Source organism: Pseudopipra pipra, chromosome 11, assembly GCF_036250125.1.
Source record: "Pseudopipra pipra isolate bDixPip1 chromosome 11, bDixPip1.hap1, whole genome shotgun sequence".
NCBI classification, from domain to species: Eukaryota; Metazoa; Chordata; class Aves; order Passeriformes; family Pipridae; genus Pseudopipra; species Pseudopipra pipra.
This window is the reverse complement of record NC_087559.1, coordinates 9,892,666-9,918,207: the sequence shown is the minus strand read 5'-3', so window position 1 is coordinate 9,918,207 and position 25,542 is coordinate 9,892,666. Positions and strand designations below refer to the sequence as shown.

Here is a 25,542-nt window from a genome sequence, read left to right as displayed (position 1 = left end):
TAAAATTCCCATGTCTCCTCTCATGCCCTGCCCTGACCTCCCCAACATGGCGGCGGGGGGCGCCCGCCCGCCCTCACCGCCTGTCGCGACAGCGCCGCGCGGCCGTCGCGCTTTACGGCAGGGCCGCACGGAAGGCGGCGGGTCCGCCATGGACCGGAGGAAGAAGCCGCTGGACGTGGCCGCGTCCTCGGTGAGTGACGGGCCGGGGAGCGGCGAAATGAGCCCCTTCGCCTCCCCACACGCGGCTGGGAGGGTGGCCGGCTGTGCTCAGCTGCGGGGCGCCCGCGCGCGGGATGGGCCCGGCCTACGTAGGCCGTGCGGCTCGACCCTGGGGTGCCACCGCTTCCAGGGAAAACAGGGCACCGGGAACGGGGAATGGTGCTGGTGCAGGTGCTGGTGTTCTGTGCCCTCGCATTAAGCCCACTGTGCACGGTCCTTGCAGCAAACGCTGAATTAAAGGGCTGTTCTGGCGCCCTGTTTCACATCCCGGGTCTGAGATGTTCGGCGTTGGGGTTTGGCCCCCTTTCTTTCCTGACCAGGAGCACACACGCCCTCCAAACCCGAGTGTGCTCGGGCTGGATTTGCCCTCACTCCTGATGTAAATATAAAATTAGGGCACTTCTAAACAGTAGGGAAAAGGGTGATTTTACAACACTACACGTCATTATTCTAGGGACCTGAAAAGTAAGTGCTTTAGTTCTTGGGACAAATATTAATGCCAAAGTCTTCTGCTTTCCTCATTTCATGTACATCTGTGAAATTTGTCTTCTGTAGGACTTGCAGGGAAAGTGGCACAATATCCTCTTCCAGACTAGTTTTGTAATTCCAAGATAACATCCCTGCTGATTATATTTTTCCTAATAAAAGCTGAGATGGACCTTGGTCATAGATGGCAATGCCACTTATATATTTAGGGAAAAAAAAACAAACCAAACAAACAAACAAACAAAAAGAAAAAAGAAAAAAAAAGAAAATCTAAAACTACATAAACAGTATATAAAGCAGTGGGAAACGATATATATTTTATGAAAGAAAACTTTTATCAATGCTTTCCCAAGACAGGATTTTATTCACTATCTAGTAGTTAAAAGTTCCCTTTTTGTATTCAGTAGTGTTATTTCATTAGTCCTTCTCTATTTGTTTGCCCTCAGGAGGCTGGTAAGATCTGTATGGAATTATGTCTCCCTTATTCTCATGTAGAAAAGAACCAAGGATATCCTTGGGGGTTGTTTTAATCCCTAATCATAATTTACATTCTGTATGTTTGCTGTAAACTTGAGTGGTCTCTGTGATCAGATCAGTGCTTTGAAGTTCCACATAAAAATGCAATCAAAGGCTCATATAACTGTAAATGGCAGATTGTTTTACTAGAAATACAGTTATTTATTGCAGTAACTGATGTATATGCTTCTGATATGTCCTGGTTATTTATTTGTTGTTTTGCTGGTGATGTAGCTGGTAGATCTAAAAGCCGAACTCTTCCGAAAGCAAGAGGAATTCAAGAAAGAAAAGCTATTGAAAGATGCTGGTGTCTTTGCAAAGCCCAGAACCTCTAATAAGGTAGAAATATTTTTCCATTGTTGTTTTTGTCATTCTTTCTCCTAAAAGTAAGGAAGTTAATATTCAAATACAGATAAATGCTTAGAGCTGTGTAACTGGTCAAATATAAAATGTACGTGATGAGATTGTTCTTTAAATTTCATTTTCTGGTGATATTCTTGTGCACAGCAGAAAACTTAATATTGTGCTTATGCTCATCTAAATCACCTGTTAATCTTCATTCCCTAAGGATCCACAGCTTTTGTAACTATAGGAAAAGGTGTTTCTTTCATCTAAGATCTTGTATGGTTCCGAAGGATGGAGGATGAGAGACTTCCAGAGTCACTGTCCTTGCTAAAAGCTCTGCTGTGTGTTTGTGATGTGTAATAATGAACACACAATTATCTCTCGTGTTTTGCTCTTTACTGCACTCTGTATTTTACTCATTGTGTAGCTTTCTAGAAGCAGAATGTGCTGTTGCTGACATATTTCAAACACACACAGCTTTTACAGTGTTACGCTGCAAACAGGCCAACTGATGGAGTCAATGGAGAATAGAAACAATCTGTAGCTTTGTTACTATGTTCTTAATTAGCAAGATTGTTGGGGGGGGGGGGGTTTAACCTTGACATCTTTGCCAGAATAGATTTTGTCTGGTTTTTGAGTGCCTTTGGTTTTTTTAGCTTCTCAGCCTGTCCTTCCCTCTGACACCACACTGGAGTCTGTGTTAATTTAGGACATACCTGCTGTATTCCACAGCACAGGTATAGTCTCAAGTCAAACATGTTTAAGATGTTATTTACAAAGTCTTTTATGTTTGATTTGCAGTGTTTGCGTTATGGAGTTGAAATGTTTTTGTAATCATTGCCATTTCAGTATTTTCATTTATTTTTTGTTACAAAATGGTTCTCTACAGAAACCAAGCATCTGGACCAAACAAAACACAGGAGTTGCAAATCGAGCCTCAAAAGATGTTGAGCAGAAGACAGAAGAGCAGGACATATTGGATCAATCAAGGTAGCTCTTAGGCTCTGTAAGAAAGGAATGCTTTGTAGAATGTGATTTTCAGTGTTTAGAAAAGCACAAAAAGCAAGTTACACACGTTTTGGGCCAGCAGTTCTCATTAGACCAACCAGTAAGACCAGCATCAATTCCATGCTCTTTACCATTAATGTACAAACTGCATCCCAACAGTGTCTTGTTCTTGCAGGGATACCTGCCCTCACATTATCACAGTTGTCTAAATGTGTCAGGTTAATACTTTTTTTTTTTAAAGTCATCTTTAGAATCACAAGCCAGGACAGCAACACTTTAGAATTCTCTAGCAAAGTGTTTCTTGGAATTAACAGAAAATGGCTCACTTTCTTGCAAGGATTGCCTCATTTTCTAAATGGGTTGGTTGTACAAAAAGATATATGTTGAAAATGCCATTTGTAAGCTATTTGCTGTTCTTCTTTAAGTAGTTCCTTGCTCTTCAAAATTGTCTTCTACAATTCCAGAAATTAGCTACAGTTTTCTCTTCAGTTTTGAAGATTAACTCCACATTATCTCTTTTTTCTTTTTTTTTCTGTAAAACTGTCTTCCACTATCTCATACCTGCAAATAATAATTTAGGTTCCAGTATTTATCTGACAGACCATAGTAGTTAGATAGAGGTGGAATACTTGTTACATCATGTTCTTGCCTACTTGACAGATAACACTTAAGATTAATTCTGTAACTTCAGTAAAAGTATTTTCAGTATAAACTCTGGAACTGGATAACTGTGTATCTTCAGAAATGCCAGTGAAGGTTCAAAACAAAACCCAGGGATAAGTCAGCTTCTAATAAACATCTCAAGCCTTCCCAGTACTTTCCAGTTCCATTTATCTAAGGCTAAATTGATCACTTTGATCTGTGTTTGGAATTGGTGGGATTGCAATGTTAATTTTTTGTTTTCTTTTTCAGGAAGAAGCTAGAAGAGAAAGCAAAGCTGTATGAGAAAATGACAAAAGGCGACTTTCCAGGTGAAGGAAAACCAGTCTAAAATTAGTATTTTGCGTGTATATATGTGTGTGTGTGTGTGTGTGTGTGTGTGTGTGTGTATATACACAGTTTTTTTGAGAAGTTCACCCTAAAAGTTGGTATTTCTGACTGTGTGGTGTTTGGCAGCAACTATACTATGAATTTACGGCTGATCTTCGTGGGAAATTTTTTCAAGTTGTTTATACAAAGTGATTCACATGTGTTATTCTGCTTCGAAAGGGAGAAAAAATAAATTTGCTGGAGAAAATAAAATAATTACTTTTTGAAGGACTGTCTGACGTAGTAAAGCACTAGGGGCTTGTTTGACTCATTCATTAGGTGGGTGGACTATATTTGGTTTTTTTCAGTACAGTATCTTAGAAAAACAAAATTAATTTATTCTCCATTATGCAGTCTTTGGATTGCATTGCTGATGTTCTGTCCTGCATTCTAATTCTTGGACATTTATGAAGAGAAGAAGAACAGGAGGGGAGTCTGACTGGTCCATATATGAATGCCAGTCATGCAGCTAAGAGAGTTAGCGAATGCTAATCTCTCCCTTTCTTCTCTCACACATTCAGTCCCTTGCAAGAAACAGTTATTAAAACAGAATACAAATCTCCTTGCAATTAATCTCTGTTTTCTTTACTAATGTCCATATTTGTCCACATGACCTCACCACTTTTCTCTACTTTTCTAAAAAGTACCCTTGTGACTGCTGGGCTGCTGCCAAATACCAAATGTTAAGCATCAAAAAAGTATTTGAGCTGTTACATGACAAACCCTTTGCTTCTGAAATAGTTAATGAGCAGAGAATGTTTTGCTGCAGAGAATGCAGCCTTTTCTGTTCTGTGCACAATACACTAAAACTTCGATTCAGAAATAGATGTTATCACCGTGGAGCCAGTTGATAGCTCCGGGTTTGTTTGACACTGAATGAGGTTTAAATATTCCCCAATAGTGTGGCCAAGGGCACTGCTGGCAGCTGAAAAGCTGATTGTAGCTATTTGGTATTGATTTTGTGCTCAGCTCTGTTCTTTTCGTGGCTGTTCTCTGAGAATCGATTTTCTGCCTTAGATGAAGAAACCGAGGATTTGTACCTGGTGGATTTCACTCAGAAGATCATAGACAAAAGGCACGAAGTGCAGGAGCTGGGGCAGAGTGAAGCTGCTGGAAAGACTTCAGAAAGAGAGTCAGATGATGAGGAAACTCAACTTGAAGCAGACATTCCACCGCCCGAGGACCCGGAGGAAGAATGGTTGGTGCTACTGACTGGGCTTCTCTGTCCTTGGCTACCTCTTGGCAATTGCATGTGAAAATAATATTATTCTCCAAAGTTTGTGAAGCGGCACCTTTTTTTTTATTTTTTTGTTTAATACTGCACATTGAGAAGAGATGGTAACATTCTTTAATTTCTCCTTTAAAGACAGTCCTTCTTGTTACTTTCCTTTCCACACAGGTAACCCTGCAATAGAATCTATGTCCAGGATTTTGAGAAATAGCATTCAGGGAAATGTACTATAAGGGAGACATCATAATATCCACTCTTATTTTCTTGCATAGTTTATGGGAGTTCTGATCACAGTGTGGGTACAATTTTACACTTTGATGTGCTGAATTGAAATGTATTTTAGAAAAACTTAGGGGTTTTATTGTATTCATCTTCCCTTCTTTAATTGTGCTTGACTTACAAAATGAGCATTTATTTCATTGTAAGACCTCCTCTTAAAGGAGAGAAACCCTGATTGGAATAGGAACACGATTTTCCAGCATTTCTTCCACTTTTTAACTGCAGCACAGCAAATAGTCTCTGACGGTTTTCTGTGTCATTCCCAGTAACCACTAATTTTTCATCCAAGACATTAGGAATAATTAAGAAACCAGTCTGACTAAACATTTTCCTTGTCCATTTGTGTGAAATGCTTAAGGAACATGAGATTTCACTTCTGGTAATCAGTTTAAACCAGCAGTAACCAATACAAAACAGCACCACCATTCTTCAATTTATTCGACCAAGATAAGATTTGCAATGTAATGTCTCAGAATAAACTGGGAGAATGAATCCAGCAGAATTCCAGCAGACAGCTGAGGTGGAAAGGCAGAGAGACCTCTCACCAGCATCATACTCAAATTCAAGATGAAACTACCAATGAGTGGTGGGCTCAAACTGCTTTGTGCTGCCAGCACCATAAAGTATCAGAAAATTAAACTGATACATTTCACTGTTCACGTGGTGCTTTGCTATCATTGCCTACATCTCTCGTCAGTGACACATATTATTGGCCATCTCAGTGAGGCCATATCCTAATGAGGATATTTGGGTGTTAGCATAATTAACGCTAATTATTCTGCAGCCATAGTTAAATCTTTACTATAGAGAATGCAGATTTCTTTTCTACTTGTGTTTCATTGCAATAAAAACTGAAGGCCACTGAGTATATACTAAACTGTACATATCCTTAGAAACTGTGTAACAGGCTTAACTTACTAAAAGTACAGATCTTTAAAAGTTTGGGTTTTGGAACCCAGATTATCAGATGTAATATCAGTTATTTAGAATGGGATAATTGCAGGATAATAAGTACAGCTCTTATCAGCTTTTTTGACGACTGTAAATCAAGTGTTCAATACTATAAAGAGCTGAATAAGAAGCACAATAGCTTCAAAGGAACATTTTACTTGCATTTTAGTCAGCCTTTGTTATGCCAGTGGAACGCACACTATCAGCCTATTCTGAATGAGCCTTAGACTGATATTTGAAATGTACTGCAACAATTTCATAGCCACAAGAAATCGATGCTGTGTCATTATTTTCACCATGGGAAGCAAGCACTAGACTGAGTTTCATCTTGTTGTTAAAGTTATGTGACATTGTTACTTTTGAACATCTTTTACACCATTTTATTGCCAAGGCGAACAGGGAGCTCAAAGGAAGATGAGTAAATGCCTGTTACAACTGTTGTATGCCCTGCTCACAATGTGTCCTCTTAACCTTGGAGCATGTAAAGTGAAAAGTAGAGGCAGCTGTCACACACAGAGACTATGAGGTGATGAGTACCCTTTGGAAAGTGTTGTTACTTCTACCTTCTGCTTAAGATTTCTATAAATCTGCAAATAGGAGTTTTGCATCAAATCTCTTTTTCTTTCATGACAGGGTTGATTATGTTGATTTCTTGGGCCGATCTAGACGCTGTATGAAGAAGGATTTGCCAAGTCTACTTAAAATGGATCAGGAACTTCAAGGGAAAAGGTGTGGTTTCTCTAATGGAGCTGCATATTCCTCTCAGTATTTAACATACATTGTTTTAATGAGAAGGAAGCAAGGCTGTGCTTTGTCACCCTGTTCTCAATCCATAGTTGTTGATGGTACTGCTTTCTCTAGATTTGCATAGTTTGCAGAGAAAGGTTTTAATAAATTGACTTAGCAATCTCAGATATTTGTTGTATCTTTTAAAATGGGGCCCCTGTATAGAAACCATATTTTATTATACCTTCCATAAAATGCCAGGGAAGTGATTCCTGGTTCTGTTTAACCTGGAAACTGACAATAGTCTTTTACCAATTCCAAATTCATCATATTTAAAATTAATTTGTTTGACCTCCATTTGTTTGGTTTTGCTCTTCCATTAAACAGCTGACAGGTCTTCTGTTAAAATTATTTCCATATTGGGTATTAATATTTGGCATGGACCTCTAGGGTAAATGGCTTTTTATTATTTCAAATACCTTTCATTTTCTTATGTTACATCTGAAATGTTTCTCTATGTGATTGTTAAAATCCCCACAGATACCAATAACCATGATTATTTCATCTTCTGTTTTGTGATTTGATAATAATTTCATAAAGCTTCTGAAAAAGGATATAATTTTGTTAGTCTTTATTAACATGTTCTGCCAGTACCTTGTTCTAGAGGTAACTTCGTATTTCTGTCCTCATGTACCAGAATCATCAATGTTGTATTACTAAGTGGTGCCAAAATGATCTGTGTTTTGTGAAAGCTGCAATACTGGATCAGACCCAATCATACTTTCACTGTTTGATACTGTAAAACTGTTAAGTTCTGCTCTGTAATCCCTAACTTGTTGTTGTTGTTAATTAGACAAGAACCTGATGGGAATACTCTGTTATCTGAAGATATGAGAAGAGAACTTCAGAGGCAGCAGTGGGAAAAGGAAGAAGAAGAAGCCCTCAGAAAACCCATGGGACCCATACATTATGAGGACATTCGAGAAAATGGTACAGTGCCATACTTTGTATCACTTACCTTTGTATCACCAAAGAGATTAGTTGTAGAGGAAGCAAGGGAAAATTACTTCCTGTGTCTGTATGAAAAAGAATAGGTATGTGTTATAACTGTTACAATTTACCAGTACTTAAATCTAGATCTATTTTTCTTCAAATTGTATTTTTCTCAAGCGTATTTCTCAGAGACTCCTCCTCTGTTCTCTTTCAGGAAGCTTCACTTTATGTGTCATCTAAAACAAGCCCTTTTTAGCCCTCTGTGCAGTGTATGTTGTTGGGAGTAATTCCATGCCTGAAAGCAGGGTGCCTGGTGCCTGTAGTTACTGTCTATTACAAACTGAGTGTAACTTAAATTTGTTGGGTTTCTCCTTTTCAGAGGCCAGACAGCTCGGTGTTGGTTACTTCGCCTTTTCTCGGGACCAAGAACTCAGGCATAAACAACGGGCAACGCTGGACATGCTGAGGGAGCAGGTATGAGTGTAAAGAGCAGACTGGGACATGAGGGCAGCCTTGTTTCAGTGGTCACTGTCTTGGATTTGTTCTGTGAGTGTTACACCAGGTGATGCCTGCCTTCAAAGATATTAGGCTTCTTTTTTCCTGTTAAACCTGGTACTTGATAAGGATTGCTTTTAGTTGCTTTGTGAAGAGAGATTAATTCATATTTTTCTTTGCTGTTAAGACACTTGATCAGAGAACTAAACGTGAACAGCTAAAAGAGAAGAGAAAGGCAGCTCTAGATGCAAGGCTGTCCAAACTTCGAGCACGGAAGGTTAAAAAGTTAAGGGAAGCAGGATTAGAAGAAGAGGCAGAAAAACTGGAGAATGGAGGTATGAACTGCTGCCTTTTTAAGTTTTTGTCATTTCAACTTGTACTTGATCTATGGATAGGCAGACTCTAATTTAGATTTATGTTTGGACATTTAATATATATTGGTATTGTGTGTTCTATATATACAATTAGTGTAACTGTTAGGATAGCGAGAGTTCATATGTGTGTAGATATAAAATCATGCTAGAAATAGATTAATAATGTAGGTAGAAATACAGTGAGTAGATTGTAGCCTTTTTTTGATTCCCACCTGACAGCAGGAATTATATGGGTTAATTATGCAGGTTGAGGTTAGAGTTGCTGACATTTTACTAGCTTTTTTTATTAAGAGGAGGTGGAATAAAAAGGAGTAACAAGTTATTTTTTATATCACACAATATACACTATAACAATTTCAATGCAGTCTGTAAATTGGAGATACAGCTGACTGCAGGATTAAGGATGATGAATTTGAATTCTAATCCTATCTCTGCACTGTCTCCCTTATGACACTGGTAGTCAAATTTACTATCTGTCTCCCACTGTAAAATGTAGCTAATATTTCACTGTGTCAAAATTCTATGCCAGTGATTAACTGTGTGTTCTGGAAAGGAAGAACAGTAACGTGCCACTGCTCACTGTTACAGTTGTTCAGAAGAATAAGAATGTAAATCGTTTTATCCAGTAAATGAAATATGGATACCATGCTAACATTCTTATTTTTACCTGTGAGGTTCATATAGATTTTATCCTGTAACTGACAAAGCCTGCTGTCTCTTCCTGTAACACAGAGCTGAAAGCTGTTACTGAGGAGCCAGAACCTCCGAGAGTTACTGCAGCAAGCAGGAAGGTGGAGGTTGTCATCCAGGAGAGAAGAGATACAAAGCCTGGCGTGCCTTATGTCCGAGAGTGGGATAAAGGCAAAGGTAAGAAAATGTAGATTCAGGAACATCCTTGGGAAACAACATGCATGCTGCTACTTTCATTTCTGTTTTGTGACAAAGTATGGTAAGACTGAGAAACAATGAAGTCCTTTCTGCCTTGGTATCGATGACTATCCAGTGTCCAGGGCAGTGACTGACAAGTGCCAGTAGCTGCTATAACACCCTCATAATTTTTACTTCTATATGAGTTATTCCATTTCTGGATGATCCAGACAGGTTGACAGGATGACGAATTTCATAGTTCATAAGATTTACTGTCTTTCAGTGTGCTTTCTTCTTGATGTACTTCTGTGGTTTGTGTTACACGATGGCAGGATGTTTTACACAAACAGGTACAGGATGAGGAATAAAAAGTGATGACACGTTGTGAGGGGAAACTTTGTGGTTCCATTAAAGCTCCAGAATTTCAGATCCTATCTGTTAAATCCTATTCCTGCCGGACACTGGTTTTTTCCTACCTCTGAGGAATCCTAGTATCTGACACTCAAGCAGCACTGTACTATGCAGTAAATATTACACTCAGAAAGCAGAGGGCAGCTTAATCTAAAATGCAAAGTGAAATACGTGTGGTTCAGTAAAGGAATCTGCACTAGATTCTCCTATTTCCATGTAGTACTAGGTGGAAAAGTAACTTCATATGGCTTTACACAGTTGTATATACTCTGTTTGCGAATTTGTTTCTCCCCTTTCTGACTGACCTTCAGCCCCTGAAATCTATGCTAAATCTACCATTTTCCTGTTTCTAACAGAACTGATGTTTGGGCTGTGGGAAAAGAAACAGGAAGAACTTAGAGATGAGCGAGATCCAGAATTTGCACCACCTTCTGATTACTTTTTGGGACAAAAGAAAGATGATAACTACCGAAGTCGAAATTTGAACAGTCCTGAAACCTCCTCTGAAAAACTGGAAACAGAGAGGGCACAGAACCAACAGATGCCATCGGTGCAGGGCAGTGGCAGCAGCGCTGGTTCCAACAGCAACGTTCAGGATAAGGCAGCACCAGCAGAGGCCTCTGGCCATGACACTCAGGAGGCATCGTCGTCAGGGGAGGATGACAGCAGTGACGATGAGGACAGGCTGCCCCCAGCACAGGGTTATGGCTACGGTGCCCGAGCTGTGCCGCCGCCAATGCGGGCTTATGGCTACGGAGCCCGGGCTGTGCCACCCTCCATGCCGGCGTACGGATACGGGGCTCCCGAGGTGCCTTTTCCAGTGCAGGCTTATGGCTATGGCACACCAGGGATGGTGCCACCAATGCACGGCTACGGCTACGGAGCTCACGAGGTGCCCTTTTCAATGCAGGCTTATGGCTACGGCACCCAGGATGTGCCGCCGGGAATGCAGCCCTGTGGCTGTAGCACCCAGGATGTGCCGCCAGGAATACACACCTGTGGCTGCAGCGCCCAGGATGTGCCACTGGGAATGCAGACCTGCGGCTGTATCACCCAAGATGTACCACCGGGAGTACACACCTGTGGCAGCAGCACCCAAGATGTGCCGCCAGGAACACAGGTCTGTGATTGCAGCACCCAGGATGTGCCACCAGGAACACACACCTGTGGCAGCAGTGCCCAAGATGTGCCACCAGGAACGCAGGCCAGTGGCTGCAGCACCCAGGATGTGGCACCTCCAGTGCAGACCGACAGCAGTGACACCCCAAAGCAGGAACCACTTTACCAAAGTTTAGATGATATGTTGTCTTATTACAGACAAGTGACTTGAGCTGAGCAAAAAGATAGGCAAAAACCATGATCTAAAGAACTGAAATAGAATTATCTGCTCAGCAAGAATATTATTTTCCCACATATGGGAAAAACAAGTTTCCGTAAGTAGATCACAATAAATCTTATGAACACCTAAGCTGTTTCACATCACAGTTGCCCTTTTTCCCTGTTGGTACTTTTTTATTCTTTTCTCTTTACTAAAATTATGTGGGGCTTATGGGAGTACTTATTTAGTTTAGTACAGGTTTAATTTTAACTCTCTGCCATTTACACCTGAATTTAAGGGTATATGAATGACTTTCTTTCAAAAGATCAAACTCTTTCTTTGCTCTGTTTCTCCCCAGCTGGCTTCTGGTTTGGAGGTCCTACAAGTTCAGTGATATCTGTAGAAGCAGTATGGAAATGGCAGGCTGCCAAATATAGAAGGATTTTAGGAAATTTGTTACCTACCTAATCTCCTGCCTTTAGGAAGTGCAGAATATTATCTAGTGAACAGTGGGGGTTCACATGGCTGTAATGGCTTCTGCCTTCCTGAGGTCTGTATGTAGCTCATAATTCTGTGCAGCATATTAGAGTGGAGAGAGGCATTGCAGGAATCGATAAATAATGATGGTTAGGCTAAAAATAAACACTTCACTGAAGCAGAAGCCTTGACACCTGAAATTACTGTCTTACTGCTTTAGAAAATGCTCTCATAATTCTCCAAGTGCAGTTTTCTTGTATCAGCCATTATATTTATGGCTTTATTTTATGTAATACTTTTTTCCCAAAACCTGTGATATTTGAGTCATTACATATAAAAGCAGATCAACCTCTACCAAACAAACTTTATTTCAGGATCTTAGTAAATGAGAATAATACTTACTTGTCATGTAGAAGATTTTTATTTCTGAAGGTAATTTAGATGCCTCCACTTGTCTTTTAAAATCTCATACAAGGATAAGACCTAGAAAAGCAGGCTAGATTGGGCAATTTTGTAGACTGTTAAATGGCAGTGATAATGTCAAAATAGCGAACAACTGAATGCAACAGTGAACTGGCCAAAGAGACAGCTGATGTGCTCTTGTGTGATTCAGCTGGATCTCAGGCTGCTCTGCAAAGTCTGGTGAACAATGACATGTTCAAGGTGACTGAGCAAGCTTAGCAACATGCAGAGCACATTCTCTGTCCTCAAACTCTGATTTAGCCTCAGCTCCTACATCGCAGGCTTTTGCACTGGAATTTGCAGAGCAGGAACAGTACATTACAATTATTTATTAATTAAGTCTCAGAATCTTATTCTGAAGTAAGAGAATACCACTTTCCCCATTTCGAAGGAAACTAGAATGCAAAATGTCTTACAGAAGGTCACGAAGCAAATCTGTGGCAGAGCAGAAGTTCACATCCAGTTCTCCAGGCTGGCTTACTTACACTAGAGAAGCTTCCTTTTTGAGACCTCACATGAATCAGTATCTGGAAGCCGTTCAGAGCAGGGTATGATTTCCTTAGAGCTGAACTAACTCTAAAGAGTGGGAAAAGTCCTATAAAACAGTAGAGCTTGACTTGAAATGATTATGGCAATTGTATCCTTCAAAGGATTTCCCTGCAAAGAATATTTGCATCTATTCTGCTGCTATTTTAATTGACACCCGTTTCCTACTGCCTTTTGGACTTTGTTTTTTCTGTGCCCTTCAGACCATTGTCATTTTATGTATATATGTGATTTAGGAGTTATATTGTCTTTGCATTAGTTTAACATTGAGCTGGAGCTGCAGTAAGGACTGAAATGCCATTTATTACATAACATTATGCAAAAAGATACAATCAAACTGTTCCTTTGTTCAGCTTCATTTCCACAGCCTAATATAAAACACAGGAGGACTCTTGGCCAGGAGGGCAGTTGAGTGCCTGCATTAAAGTAAAGCCTATTGAGAACAGCTCTCCCACAGCAGAGATCTGTCACTTTGCCATTTGGTCTTCTTCCCTCTTGTCTTGATTTTTGGCTGAAAGGCTTTTGCATATTGTCTCATGCTGTAGAGCACACATCTCTGTTCACTGTCCTCTACTCAGACCACCTCAAGTTAGCTTGGCTGGGATTGGCAACCTCATTCATTTCATTCAGTACCTCCTGGGGCAAACAATTTCTTATTGATACACTGCCAGGGTTTTATTTCTCTCATAATCTGGCCAGATCTAGAGGATGTTGTCTCCCTGTCTCTCTTCCTTCTCCTTTAAACCATTCCTCCCACGTTACCTACTTTGATACCAGCGGAAAATGGGTGTGCACATGGGCAGCGTGGATAAGGATGTGCCCCCTTCAGTGTATGACTGATGTAAGTACAGCTTCTGCTTTCACTCTGAGCACGCAGAACTGTGAGCACAGTGCCTGTGGTTGTGTTTCATGTGTTGGAACTGAGCTGTGCCCCAAAATGCACCAGTGGTGGCTCTCATTGCCTTCAGCCATTGCACAGAGCCAGGGCAGTCCCTGCTCCATATCTAAGGCACCTTTGTCCTATATCTTTGTGGGAACATTTTTCTGACACAGAAGTTACCTTTATCCAAAACACACAAATCATTCAAGCGCGAATTCCGGCCTTCACCAGCTCTGTGAGTTGGCAGGACTCAATCTGTTCTCCAGAGCAGTACCTTTAGAGTCAACAACTCTCTTGGTGCCGCCAAAGGCTGGTTTTCACCCCTTTGGAGGGCAGCAGGGACCTGATCCGACTGTGAACTGTTGGCACGAGAGCTGAGGCTGCTACAACGGGCGGCACCGCCGGGCAGCAGGGGCACTGTGGGCACTCTGAGGGCACTGAGGGCACTCTGAGGGCACTGTGAGGGCACTGTGGGCACTGTGGGCACTCTGAGGGCACTGTGGGCACTCGGAGGGCCGCCCCAGGAGCTCGGGCGGCGGGAAGCGCTGCGCGTGCGCAGCCGCACCCCTGCGATGGAGGCCCCGCGCCCCCGCAGTTCCCGCGGCCGCCGCGCGGGGGCGGCAGAGCCCGGGCGCGCTGAGGGACCCCGGGCGCGGCCCCGCCCGGTCCCGCCCCCAGCCCTCTAAAAATGTCTTTTTTAACAAGGAAACCCTCTTAGTTGCACCTCGTGCGCTGACGACCAAGACCTGCGCTCTCTTCCTTATGAGTCCAGAATGTGTACGAGCCCAGGTTTCCCATGTAGCTCCCCCCGGTGCAGCCCGAGTGCCTCCTTGTCCACAGAAGCCATTCCTTCCCTGCAGCCATCACCCACCCCTCCTGACAGCAGGAGCAGTCTCCGTCCCACTCTTACTATTCAGTAAGAAAGGCTCTGCATTTGGGATCATCATACTCTTCCTTGAGGTTTCCACACCCAGTGTACTGCCACAGCTCTGCATTTTAAAAGTACAGTCTCATAAGGACTGTTCCCCTCCCTTCTCCCCCCACTCAAGGCATTCCATGAATGTAAAGGAGCTGTGATGACAATATGCAGAAGTTCAGGAAAACATGGTGTAGTGACTAGTTGTAGGACAAAGGCAAGTGTACGTCCAGGAGGCACTGGGACTATAGGGCATTGCAATGTTGTTAAGGAAGAACACAGAACGGACTGTTGTTTTGGAGACTGACAGACCCCAAGGTGCTGACAAGTTTTCTTTAGAGAAAACTTGCAGCTCTTACAAGAGCACACATCTCAAACAACTGCAGCTAAACCTAAAGCTCCAGATTAAAATTCTGCAGATTTTAACACTCAGACCCTGTCTCCCATTGTCAAAAGAGGGCAGAAATTGAAATTTATTCTTGCAAATGACTACCAACCCCAGCAGATGCACTCAGGGTGCACAAGGTCACATTTCATTTCCAGTATAAAACAGTAAAGCCATTTTTAAACAAAACCGAGATATAAAGAGAAAGTATCACATCTTAACAAAAAGTATTTATTCAGACTAAACAAAATGTACAATGTTCCCAAAATGACAGTGAGTTTTCATGACTCTCTGAAGTCTGCAAATCCATTGAGTAACTCGATCACTTCTTACCCTGCAGTTTAATCAAACTACTTTTTGCCAGACTTCTTTATTCCACCACTGGCTGCCAAAAGAAACAACACAGCTGGTTAGATGACTGTGACACAGTTCAGCTACAAATTCAGTTCCTCATAAAGTCGATTCCCCCCTTGGGCGTCTGTACAGCCCAGATCCCCACTGGTTTTCATCTCACACACTTTACTCTGAATGAGTGACTGACTTAACATTAGAAACTAAGTTTCTCCTGGAAGCAAATATGCCCCATGAATCTACAACAGAACTAAATATTTCAAGAGTTCCTCCTGTTCCTCCATTGTTAATGTTTATTTCTTATACAGCAGGAGCATAGTCTGGTCAAATCAAATTCGAGGCTAAGGAAATAAATTCATCATTATCCCTATAGCAACCAAAGCCAAAAGTTGGGATCAAAGGTCTACAGAAGCAGGTACTGGAATAATGAGAATTCTAGTTCTCTGGAATTATCTGTTCCCTGCAGTCCTATTATTGAAGACACTAAAGCAGGGTGAAAGAACACCACGTACTGACACAGCAACAAGTGTGACATTTTTTGTAAATGCTGTTTTTCACCCCATGTGTCAGGTATAACCAGTGGGAAGGGAACAGCAAGGCTGCACCAAGACAGGCTGCAAGGACCGAGGGTCAACAACAGTCTCTGCAGTGCACCATGATTCCAGCAGCATTGCCTTGCTGAGGCTCTTGGGAACAGGCTGAGCCTGCCACAGTAACATAGCAATTGTTACCTGCTTTGGCAGGCATCAGACAAGGACCACATGACTGACATTCAGCCTAGAAAAAGGCAGAGTAATAATGGCAGGAAAGAACTATGAAGATCTGTGAGTTGAAGCGACCTACACAGAACGAGTTTAGGATGGTAAGGACAGAACAGAGGTTCAAGGAATTCTTTTCCATCGCTCTGTAACACCAAAGACATTCTGAGTCCCACACCCACACATTTTTTGTACAGGGATAAATGAGAAGAGCTAGATCAATCTGAGATAAACAAGAACCACCCCAAGTCAATGGGATTGGATGGCACTTCCTCCAACAGCACCAACAAGTTCTAACGAGAAAATGCAGAACTGCTGGCTAAGATTTGAAACATCAGTACAGCCACAATGTCAGAGGACTCACTGACTGCCAGCAAAGCTCCCAGATACTGAATAGGTTCTGTAAAGAACTGGGTAACTACAGATGCAGTCTGACCTTGATCTGTTAGAAGATAAGAGAGTCTGGAACAAAGCAAAGGGATAAACAGTGTTTTGAAAGTTAAAAAGGACTTCTGTAAAGAGTAAATCCTTCCTCAGTGACCTGCTGGAACTCTGAGGTTATAATTATGTGTATGGATAAAGTGAATCCATATCATCATAATTACATTTTCACACAGCATCCAACAAGATTCCATAGCAAAGGCTGTTAGTGAAACTATGGGACTATTGGAAAGGTCTTTCTGGGACCTTTCAAGACTGAAAGTTTGCTGAAGAATAGGAAGCCAAGTGTGGAGTTGGACAGTCTGTGAGTGCAGACTCACATTAACAGTCTCCTGCTGTCACTGAGACAGAGACCAGGTTCAATGGGCCACCAAGATGCACCCTGTGAACTCTCCTCTGTGACACCACATCCTTTACAGTCTAAAGGCAAAAAGGTTGAAGCCAGACTGATTTCCAGCCATCTTTTTTTTTTTTCTGACATGATTCTCCCGCTATAGAAGAAATTCATCCTCTCAGAGGACAAGCACTGGATTTGTTAAACTTGGAACACTGTGGCAAAGCCTACATATAATACACCTGGAAAGAAAAGGCTGGTATGCTAAAATAACAGTAGGAGTGTCTCTGCACACCCCACCAGAACAGGTCAGCGTGCCAAACACAGTGTTTTACCTGCTAAACCAGAACCTGCATCAGGAATTTGGGGGTGAAATTGCACAGCCAAAGAAAAGAAAGAAAAATAAATAGCCTCTATTTGTTACATATAATCTGTACCTGCCATCAACTTGCTGGTCTATGTCAAATAACCCAGAGGTACCTGCCTTTTCATGTTTGTCAAGAAAAAACATTAAATTTTTGAAGTCAGCAAGTCCTCCATCTCTCCTGTCAGGATGGCACCTCACTTACCCAGAGGCCCTTTTCCAGCAGCTTTTGCTTTCATCTCCTCAAGTTTCTTTTGCTCCTCCTTCTGCTTTTGTTTGAATGCCAGATCTGTCTAAAGGAAAGAACAGCAGCATTTCTTAACATCTCTTCCCCCCACCCAAAATTGAAGAACAACTGACAAGCACTGAGAAACAAATGTAATGCTCAGCAGCAACCAACACCTGACTGCACCAAGGCAGGATGGCTGAATGCTGCTAAACGTGCAAAACTTCGCAGAACTATCACCAAGGTTTTTACTGTACCACAACACAATGGCTAAACTTTAACTTTGTATGTTTGGTCTTTCTGGAATTATTTCCCCTGGCAAAACCTTGTTCTGAGATTATGATCCCTCTGAATGACAAATGTTTGCACTAACACCATTCACTAACGTGCCATCAGTGGCACATGCAGCCTGGTGCACAACAAAACTTGGGATTACATAGGATGTAAGTAAAAAGGTTGCTTTTACCTAAAAAAGCATTAATTTCAAATAAATCCTCTCACACATAAGTCACTTTTTGCTGGGTTTCATATATTTGTATTAGTTCCAAGAAATCTATTGAGACTGCTGGCAAAATGTACAGGCAAGCCAGCTGTTGAACATCCCTATTGGAACAGCCTCTGGAATTCAGGACAGCTCAGACATACTGTGTCCCTCAATCACACATTCTTAACAGATATCAAGACTGAAAGGGAACACAGTTTTTTTTCTTGGCCTTCAGGACTTTGGGTAACGAAACTGAGGACCTTGACAAATGAGATTCCATGGACTCTTCACCAATCCAGTCCATGTCTCAACTACCTTTGTAACTGCAAAGCTTTCCTCTTCTTTCAGTTAAAGCTTCTCTTACTGCAATGTCACCCTATTACTTCTCCTACCTACTCCTCACAGAACAGAATATTCCATTTCTATCTCCAGGTTCTCCTGTTTGTTGTTTTATGTCCTGTAGGCTAAAGTGTCTTTCCTAATAAATTAATCCCTCATGTTTATTCACTTCTGTGGGTTTTTTTCTTGCAATGTGTTGCCCCTAAGTACTTGCAGTACTGCAGGGCTGAGAGGAAAAATAAATATTACATCATGTTTAACACACAAGACTTTTTTTAATATATCTTCATGATTTTCTTCTTTTGCAACACCTGATTTTGCAGGTGTTCAGTATATGATCCTTTCATGTGGACCTGCAGTTTAGCCAGTCATTCTGCTCATATTTTATAACTTCATCAATCTTTTCAAAGAAAGGGATTTAGCATATATGCTTAATTAAATAATCCATTTTTTTCAAACTTTCCCCGATTTGTTAAGATTTCTTTGAGCACTAGTCTTGTCTCTGACAGTCTGTGGCTCCTCCAGATTTTCTGTTTCCTACCAAAAGAATAAGCCATATTGTCAGTCAGTCAACCACCCAAGACACCAATCAAAATATTACTCAGACTCTGATCAAACACAAAATCCTTCAAAACCTCACTCAGCACATCCTTGCAGACAATGCTTTGAGAGTGCAGCATTTCAGCAAAATGCACCATCACCTTCTATCACCTTCCAAGGCCCCATTCTTGCCTTGCATTTGAGAACACTACATGAGTTGGCAACAATAACCTCATATCTCCTGGGGTTTATGCTCATGCACTGCAGGAGAGAACCTCCTTTGTTTGCCACAGTTTTATTAAAATCCACAATGGCTATTAATTTTTATATTACTATAACTTGGATCTTTGTAAGTCCTTAATTGGTTCTACCATTTCTCTAACAATAAAGCTTATTTAGAAAGCTATGATTTTTTTCCCCTTTTTCAAAGAGACACTGTATTTGCCTTTTTCCAGTCAGTGGTGCCTCATCCATCATCCACTATCCTCAGAAACAGCAGCTGACACCCATACTCTGAGCCCTTATGTTTGAGTATCTCTAACACACGATCCACTAGCACTTAATTTATTCAAACTACTTTGTTTGTACCCTGTCTCAGGCTCCTGGGACCAGAGTGATTGTCTGATAGACTTCCGATCTCAGCAAGGGCATTCCAGGCTCCTCCATTAGGCAGCACTGCTGCATCCACCAGGAACGGGGGGGGGATGCAACCGTAGAATGGTTTGGGTTGGAAGGGACCTTGAAGATCATCCAGTTCCAACCCCTTGCCATAGGGAGGGGCCATAGAGAGGGCCACGTCCAACCTGGCCTTGAACACTTCCAGGGATGGGGCATCCACAACTTCCCTGAGCAACCCGTGCTAGGGCCTCACCACCCCCGCAGTGAAGAATTTTTTCCTAATATATCATCTAAACCTACTCTCTTTCGATCTGAGGCCATTCCCCCTTGTCCTGTCACTGAGGTGCTCTTGTAAACGTCAGGGAACACCCAAAGCAGCCGGGCCCGCCGGAGCTGAGCCCCCGGGGCCTCCCCCGCCGCCCTACCTCATCCAGGTCCTTCGTCTGCTTCTTCGGCTGCTTCAGCGGCTTCTTCTTGCCGCCTGCAAAGACAGAGGACACAGTGAGGGCCGGGCGGGGCCGGGCGGGCGGCACCGGGGGGTCCCGGGCCCGGCCTTACCCTCCCGGCCCGACATGGCTCCGCTCGCTCCGCCCGCCGCTCCCGCCGCTCCCGCCCCTTCCGCCGCCGCTTCCGCCGGGGCCGGGGTAGGTACGGGAGCGGCGGGGCCGGGCCGGGGGGCGGCGGGGAAAGGGCCCCCGGGCGGGGAAGGGGAGGGGACGGAGGGTGTCGGTCATGGGGGAAGACCCGGCTGCGGGTTGGGGGCGCGCGGCGGGAATTCTGCGTTCGCCTTTTTTTTGGCCGGGATGAGACGGGACCCGTAAAAACGGGTCTGGCTCGGCACCGGCTCTCGGTGTGTGCGGCAGTTTTTGGAGGCGTGTTTGTGAAGGGCTGCAGGCGGAAAAAGCGTTTCTTACAAGGGAAGCAAGAGGGGAGCAGGCAGGTTATCTCAGGTTAACCTCTCGTAACTTTCTTGTGTCCTGTGAGCTCAGGCTGAGATCACTCTCTTCACTGGCTGTATGTGACTTGTCTGCATAGAAATTCTCCTTAAAATCTCAGCTTTCTCCCTCTTTTTGCTATACTCCAATAGGCTGAACTTTTGCTAAAGCTCTTCGTGTAGTAATGCGATTAAAAGAGGGAATTTTGCAGTCTGGAACAGGCAAAGTTGAGCTGAGGTTTATTACATGGCCTGCAACATAAGAGTAGGTGTTGTAAACAGGGACATGTGTGAGTGATGCTGGAAGGAGAGAGAACTCACTTCATTTCCATGCCTTCTGGGTTTGATCTTATGTGTTATGCATATAAAACAACTGCTAAGATTTTCATAGTGCCACTTGGCGTTATTACTATTTGTTAGAAATACTCAGCAGGGAATGAACTTGTGGTGTTCAAAATTAGCTAGCCAAGCTAAAAAGCTGATGAAAAACCATTTTCCAGTTGGAACAACCCTTTCTTGTGGAGATGCCTGTATAGCCACCTAAAATTAACATTGTTTTATTGTTTTAAAATAATTAAAAATACTCTGCAACAGCTATCAAGCTTTCTCAGTAATTCCTGGTTTTATATTTTATTAGTCAAAACCTAATATAGTCATACTCAAATTTCATATTAAACCTTATTTGAAAGTTTTCCTGTTTCCAGTTTTTGGAGGAATGTGCTCAGTAGAAAATTAAGATCATATTTACAATAGTAGACAATAAACCATAACTAGCAGCCTGCTTTTGCAGTGTAGGCAAGAATTTTAAGCTCATTTTAAAATGCAGCCCAGCTGTGTGTTCATTATATGAGATTTTTCCGATCTTGTGGCTCTTCCTTTTGTAGGAGGTGCCTTTTCTAGGCACTGTCATGGGAATACTTCTTGTGTTCAGTTCAGCATTTATGTGTTTTTTATTTGTCTTTTATTTTTTGTCTGCTCACCCTTCAACACGTCATGTATCTGGCACAGTGTAAGATAAAGGAAATGATCGAGCCACACCACTTTTATTAACAAGATTTTTTTCCCCTCTCTGTCTTTTTTCTTTTTCTGTCTTTTGTAGAGTTGTGAGTACCTGTGAAACCAGGTGTGAAACCACAAGGCAGAATTTCATAGTGCAGTCGCTGCTGTGCTGAAGCACTAAATTCTTCTGAAGCTACTCCTGCTGGCCCTGGATCTGCACATGACTGGTGTTCACGCCGTGAGTGAATTAATAATCAAGAAGCATGAAGCATGGTGGGAGTACTTCCTAACAGCAGAAAAGCAGGAATCTGTGGCACAATTGCACTTTATTGAAATCGTGGAAAGTTTTCTAGGTAAGCAGTGGTGTAAAACCAGCAATGGTTTAGCCATTCTTGAATTGGTTGGTTTTGGTACACATGTAGTTAGTTTTAAGAGCTATAAATCAGCTATACTTCAATAACTTTTATTTTTATTCCTCTTACTTGTAGCACATTTACTCAGTGATTAAGTTGAAGACATGGGGCCAATGAAATATAAATCAAGTGTGTCCTCAGTGTCCTGTGGCCTGCAATACCACCATTCGTTGATGAAGTGGAGTCCCAAAATGAATTTACATGTAGTGAGGACTTACTGCTCCTCAGAGCCCAAGAGACCTGAAGCCAAGTCTGCCATAGAAATGGCCATGGGCCTCCTTCATCGGCTCACAGAAACTGGGACTGTGATGGGAAAAAACTCCCTTCAAAAAGTGTCTGCAACATGCAAGAATTGGTGGGACAGATATGAAGAATTTGTTGGAATTAATGAAGTTCGAGAGGCTCAAGGGAAAGTAACAGAGGTAAACATGAAGATAATGTGGAATTTTAAAACTTATGAGTTTAGCTATGTGTAGCATAATCACTGGCTGTGAGGCAGGAAAGATCCTCCAAGGAGAATCATGTCTTTTTTTTCTGCTTTGACTGACTGTGCAGGTACTGTGAATGTGTTCCAGGCTATGCATGTAGTAAATAGACTTTATCTCTTGGATTGAAATGGAGTGTGGTTTGTTTTGTTGTTGGTTTTTTTTTCCTCCCCCCACCCCAGGTCCACCTCCCAAAAAAAATTGTGTGAATAGCAATATAGGTCTGTATGGTAATAAGTTTCTAAAATAAATGCTCTTTCTTCTCAGGCAGAAAATGTCTTTATGATAGCTCGGGGGATAGTACGAGAGGCTCGTGAAAATGTAGAAGCCCAACAGATTAAACTGAAGGAAATTCGGGACCGCTTAGACAGGGTCTCTCGGGATGACACCCAGTATTTAGAACTGGCTACTCTGGAACACAGGTTGCTGCAGGTAATTTGTTGGTACTTAAGCATTGCCAAATGTGTTGAAAATTTGTGTGCTTTGCTTCCATCACTAGTGGCTGTTTTTGTAGATGCAGTTCAGTTCTGAAGAAAGTGATCCGAGTTAACTTCTTAGGATCCTTGCTTTAGTTAATTATTATCAGTGGTTTGATCCACTATGCAAATTGTATATGTTAATGCTAAAATAGGGTAGTAAATTTGGAGAAGAAAACTGCAGATAATGCGCCTAGAGAATTAGTTGTTGTAGTGGTGACCTGTACATGAGTAGTCAAGAAAAAGCTGCCATTCAGTGAATTAACCTTCCATATGATGAGAGAAACTCTTTCTGGTTAATCCATGAAAATTCAGCTGCTTTTTCTGTGGCTGTGACACCCAGGAAATGCAGATCAAACTGCAGGAACAGCAGGAGCAGGCTTGGAAGCAGGTACACCTGTGGCAAAGTTCAGGCAAGGAGTGGGTACCAATGTCTGAGAGAAAACTGAGCTCCTGCATCAGTGGGTAGAACACTGGGAAAGAACTAGAGAGCTGTAATTGTCTAAATATGGGATCAGATTTGTCTGGATGAGACTTAAGCTCTGCATGACCATGAAGAAGGGTAGAATTCAAGTCACTGCTGTCTGTAAGGTGGTGGTGCCATCTCACAAAAGAAATATGTACTTGGAAAAATAATTCGGAGAGAGGCAGGAAGAAAGGGAAGATGTTTGTTTGTAAGAGGGGTAAAATAGAGAATGCAGAAGAATAAGAAGTGTGTTCATCAGATGAAACTATCTGAGATGTCCTTTTCAGTCCTATTTTCAGTGCCCTCTGAAGGGATTTGAAAGTGAACGGTGTAGTAAGGGTGGTGTCTGGAGAAGTTATCAGGGCTGAAAAAGTGAACTCATACCCTTTTTCTGTCATCAGCACTTGACAGATTTTCATGTACAGGATCTTCAGCTGTGATTCCTGACAACCTTTTCCGTTTCTCAATTTTGACTTAAAATGATGTCTCATTGACTTAAGTAGGATTAATAAAGAAAATCCCACATTTAAGGGAAAATTTCTGAAACCGAACTAATGGATGTTCCCAATTTTCCTTCCTTCATCTGCATCAGGGTTTCGGGGTTTATGGGACTTTTTTAATTTATTATAGGCTATATAGCTTCATATTATACCTTCTCCTTTAATCACTATATTTCTTGCAGGAAGAGAAGAGGTACCGAGCTGCATATTTAAATGCAGAAGAATCAGAGAGAGAAAAATTCTCTCTCTTCTCTGCAGCTGTAAGGGAAAGCCATGAGAAAGAGCGCACAAGAGCTGAAAAAACTAAGAACTGGTCTATTATTGGTTCTGTGCTGGGAGCCGTTATAGGTGTTCTGGGTTCCACCTATGTAAATCGAGTAAGGCTGCAAGAATTGAAAGTCTTGGTGCTTGAAGCACAAAAGGGCCCAATAAATTTACAAGAAGCCATCAAAGAACAGGCCTCCAGCCATTACTCACAGCAGAAGGATCTCAGTGATGTCATAGAAGACCTGAAAAGTGTGCTGCAAACAACAGCGTCGCGAGGAGTAAAAGAGGGCGCTTTGTTAACTAGAGAAACCAGGAATGACTCCATAAAACTAGATTCACTTTTAACTCCTTTAAACGAACAGCTAAACTACATTAAACAAGTCAGTTCATGTCTAGGGAGTTTACAGCAGCAGTTTAACAGTCTGCAGGAAAGTGTCGCACAGGTGCTGTCTGAGATGCAGAGTGTCAAACTCGCGATCCACTCTAGACCTACGGAAAGGGTGATCCCGAGGTCTTCAGGGGAGGGCAAGGGCCAGGCTTCTGCTGTGAGAGATGTGATTTTAGAATTGTGTGATACCGAGCGGAGACTGGAAACACAAATCAAGAGAAGTTCTATTTACAGCACTGCACTGACGTGTGCTATGTTTGCTATTACTCTGCCTGTACTCTATATTATACTTAAAGGGAACTGATCCCTGATCAATTGCCACAATTTACTAGATTAATAAAGGTAAACTTGCACTCTAAGTAGTTAGAGTACAAGTCCAAATAAAGCTGCCTTAGCGTTTCTCGTTATGCCTTCTCCTGTATATTTGAAAAACTTGTAAAGCCGTGGTCCATCTTCTGCTGCAGGATCCGTGTTAAGTCTCTGTCATGTGCTGTGCATTTAACAAGCAAAGGAATTGCCACAGTTGATCTGTTGATTTCATTCACTGTTTCACTCTTACTGTCTAGTCTTGTATATGGAGACAGCATCCCCAAATGGCCCTCTGAGTCCCAGATTGCAGCCATGGGGCCCCAAATGGCCCCCAGCAGACCCCAGGTTGTTCCCCTTGTTGCTCCCAATGCCCATGTCACCCCACAGCGGTCCCAAATGTCCCCATCAGGCTCTAACTTGCCCCACTGGGCCCCAATTTGCCTCCCCACTGCCCCCATTTGCCCAAGACAGGCCCCGTAGTGTAATCAGGTACATCCCCAGACACTCTGACCCAGCCTCAGCCACATGCCCTTACCCAGCCCCGACCCTCAGCTCCATGCAGCAGGCACTGCCAGGGCCCATCAGCTGCAGCCCCTGGCTGCCTCCAAGGCCCCTTGAGACTCTGGGCTTCAGACACGTTTATTGCTGGCACAGCCAAGTGTTGGGGCCCGGCCCCATGGGCTCTGATGTCCTGCCATCCCCACTGTTCCCCTCTCCCCAGCTGGGGGCACAAGGAGGCATCATCTTCCAGTGGCACAGTGCCAGAGCTGAGCTGAGGTGACCCCCCTAAGTCCTGTGCTCCCCCAGAGCCATCAGTGTCTCCCCATGGCTCCTCTTCTTCTCTACCAGGACACCACAAGGCTCTACAACCTCTGCACTGCCCAGCACTGTGGCCACTGCTGGACCAAGTGACAGAGCCTGGGGATATACATGATA

The 25,542-nt window shown here is 42.6% G+C and overlaps 2 protein-coding genes and 1 long non-coding RNA gene across 3 annotated transcripts; 2 read left to right on the top strand and 1 right to left on the bottom strand.

Annotated features, from left to right (window-relative positions):
- Positions 1–103: 103 nt before the first annotated feature.
- Positions 104–11,398, top strand: CCDC174 (coiled-coil domain containing 174). Its single transcript, XM_064667449.1, has 11 exons — positions 104–190; positions 1,456–1,560; positions 2,456–2,556; positions 3,487–3,545; positions 4,621–4,801; positions 6,698–6,793; positions 7,644–7,780; positions 8,163–8,257; positions 8,466–8,613; positions 9,385–9,519; positions 10,287–11,398. The coding sequence occupies exons 1-11, from the start codon at positions 149–151 to the stop codon at positions 11,258–11,260; spliced, it is 2,073 nt and encodes a 690-aa protein (XP_064523519.1). The 5' UTR covers positions 104–148; the 3' UTR covers positions 11,261–11,398.
- A 3,726-nt stretch (positions 11,399–15,124) lies between these two features.
- LOC135420253 (uncharacterized) lies at positions 15,125–20,033 on the bottom strand. Its single transcript, XR_010433431.1, has 4 exons — positions 19,928–20,033; positions 19,795–19,850; positions 17,368–17,455; positions 15,125–15,299 (listed from the first exon to the last, which is right to left on the bottom strand). It is a non-coding gene; the product is annotated as an uncharacterized LOC135420253 (long non-coding RNA).
- Positions 19,943–24,704, top strand: CCDC51 (coiled-coil domain containing 51). Its single transcript, XM_064667450.1, has 5 exons — positions 19,943–20,017; positions 21,403–21,655; positions 21,791–22,137; positions 22,468–22,632; positions 23,825–24,704. The coding sequence occupies exons 3-5, from the start codon at positions 21,820–21,822 to the stop codon at positions 24,599–24,601; spliced, it is 1,260 nt and encodes a 419-aa protein (XP_064523520.1). The 5' UTR covers positions 19,943–20,017; positions 21,403–21,655; positions 21,791–21,819; the 3' UTR covers positions 24,602–24,704.
- Positions 24,705–25,542: the final 838 nt, after the last annotated feature.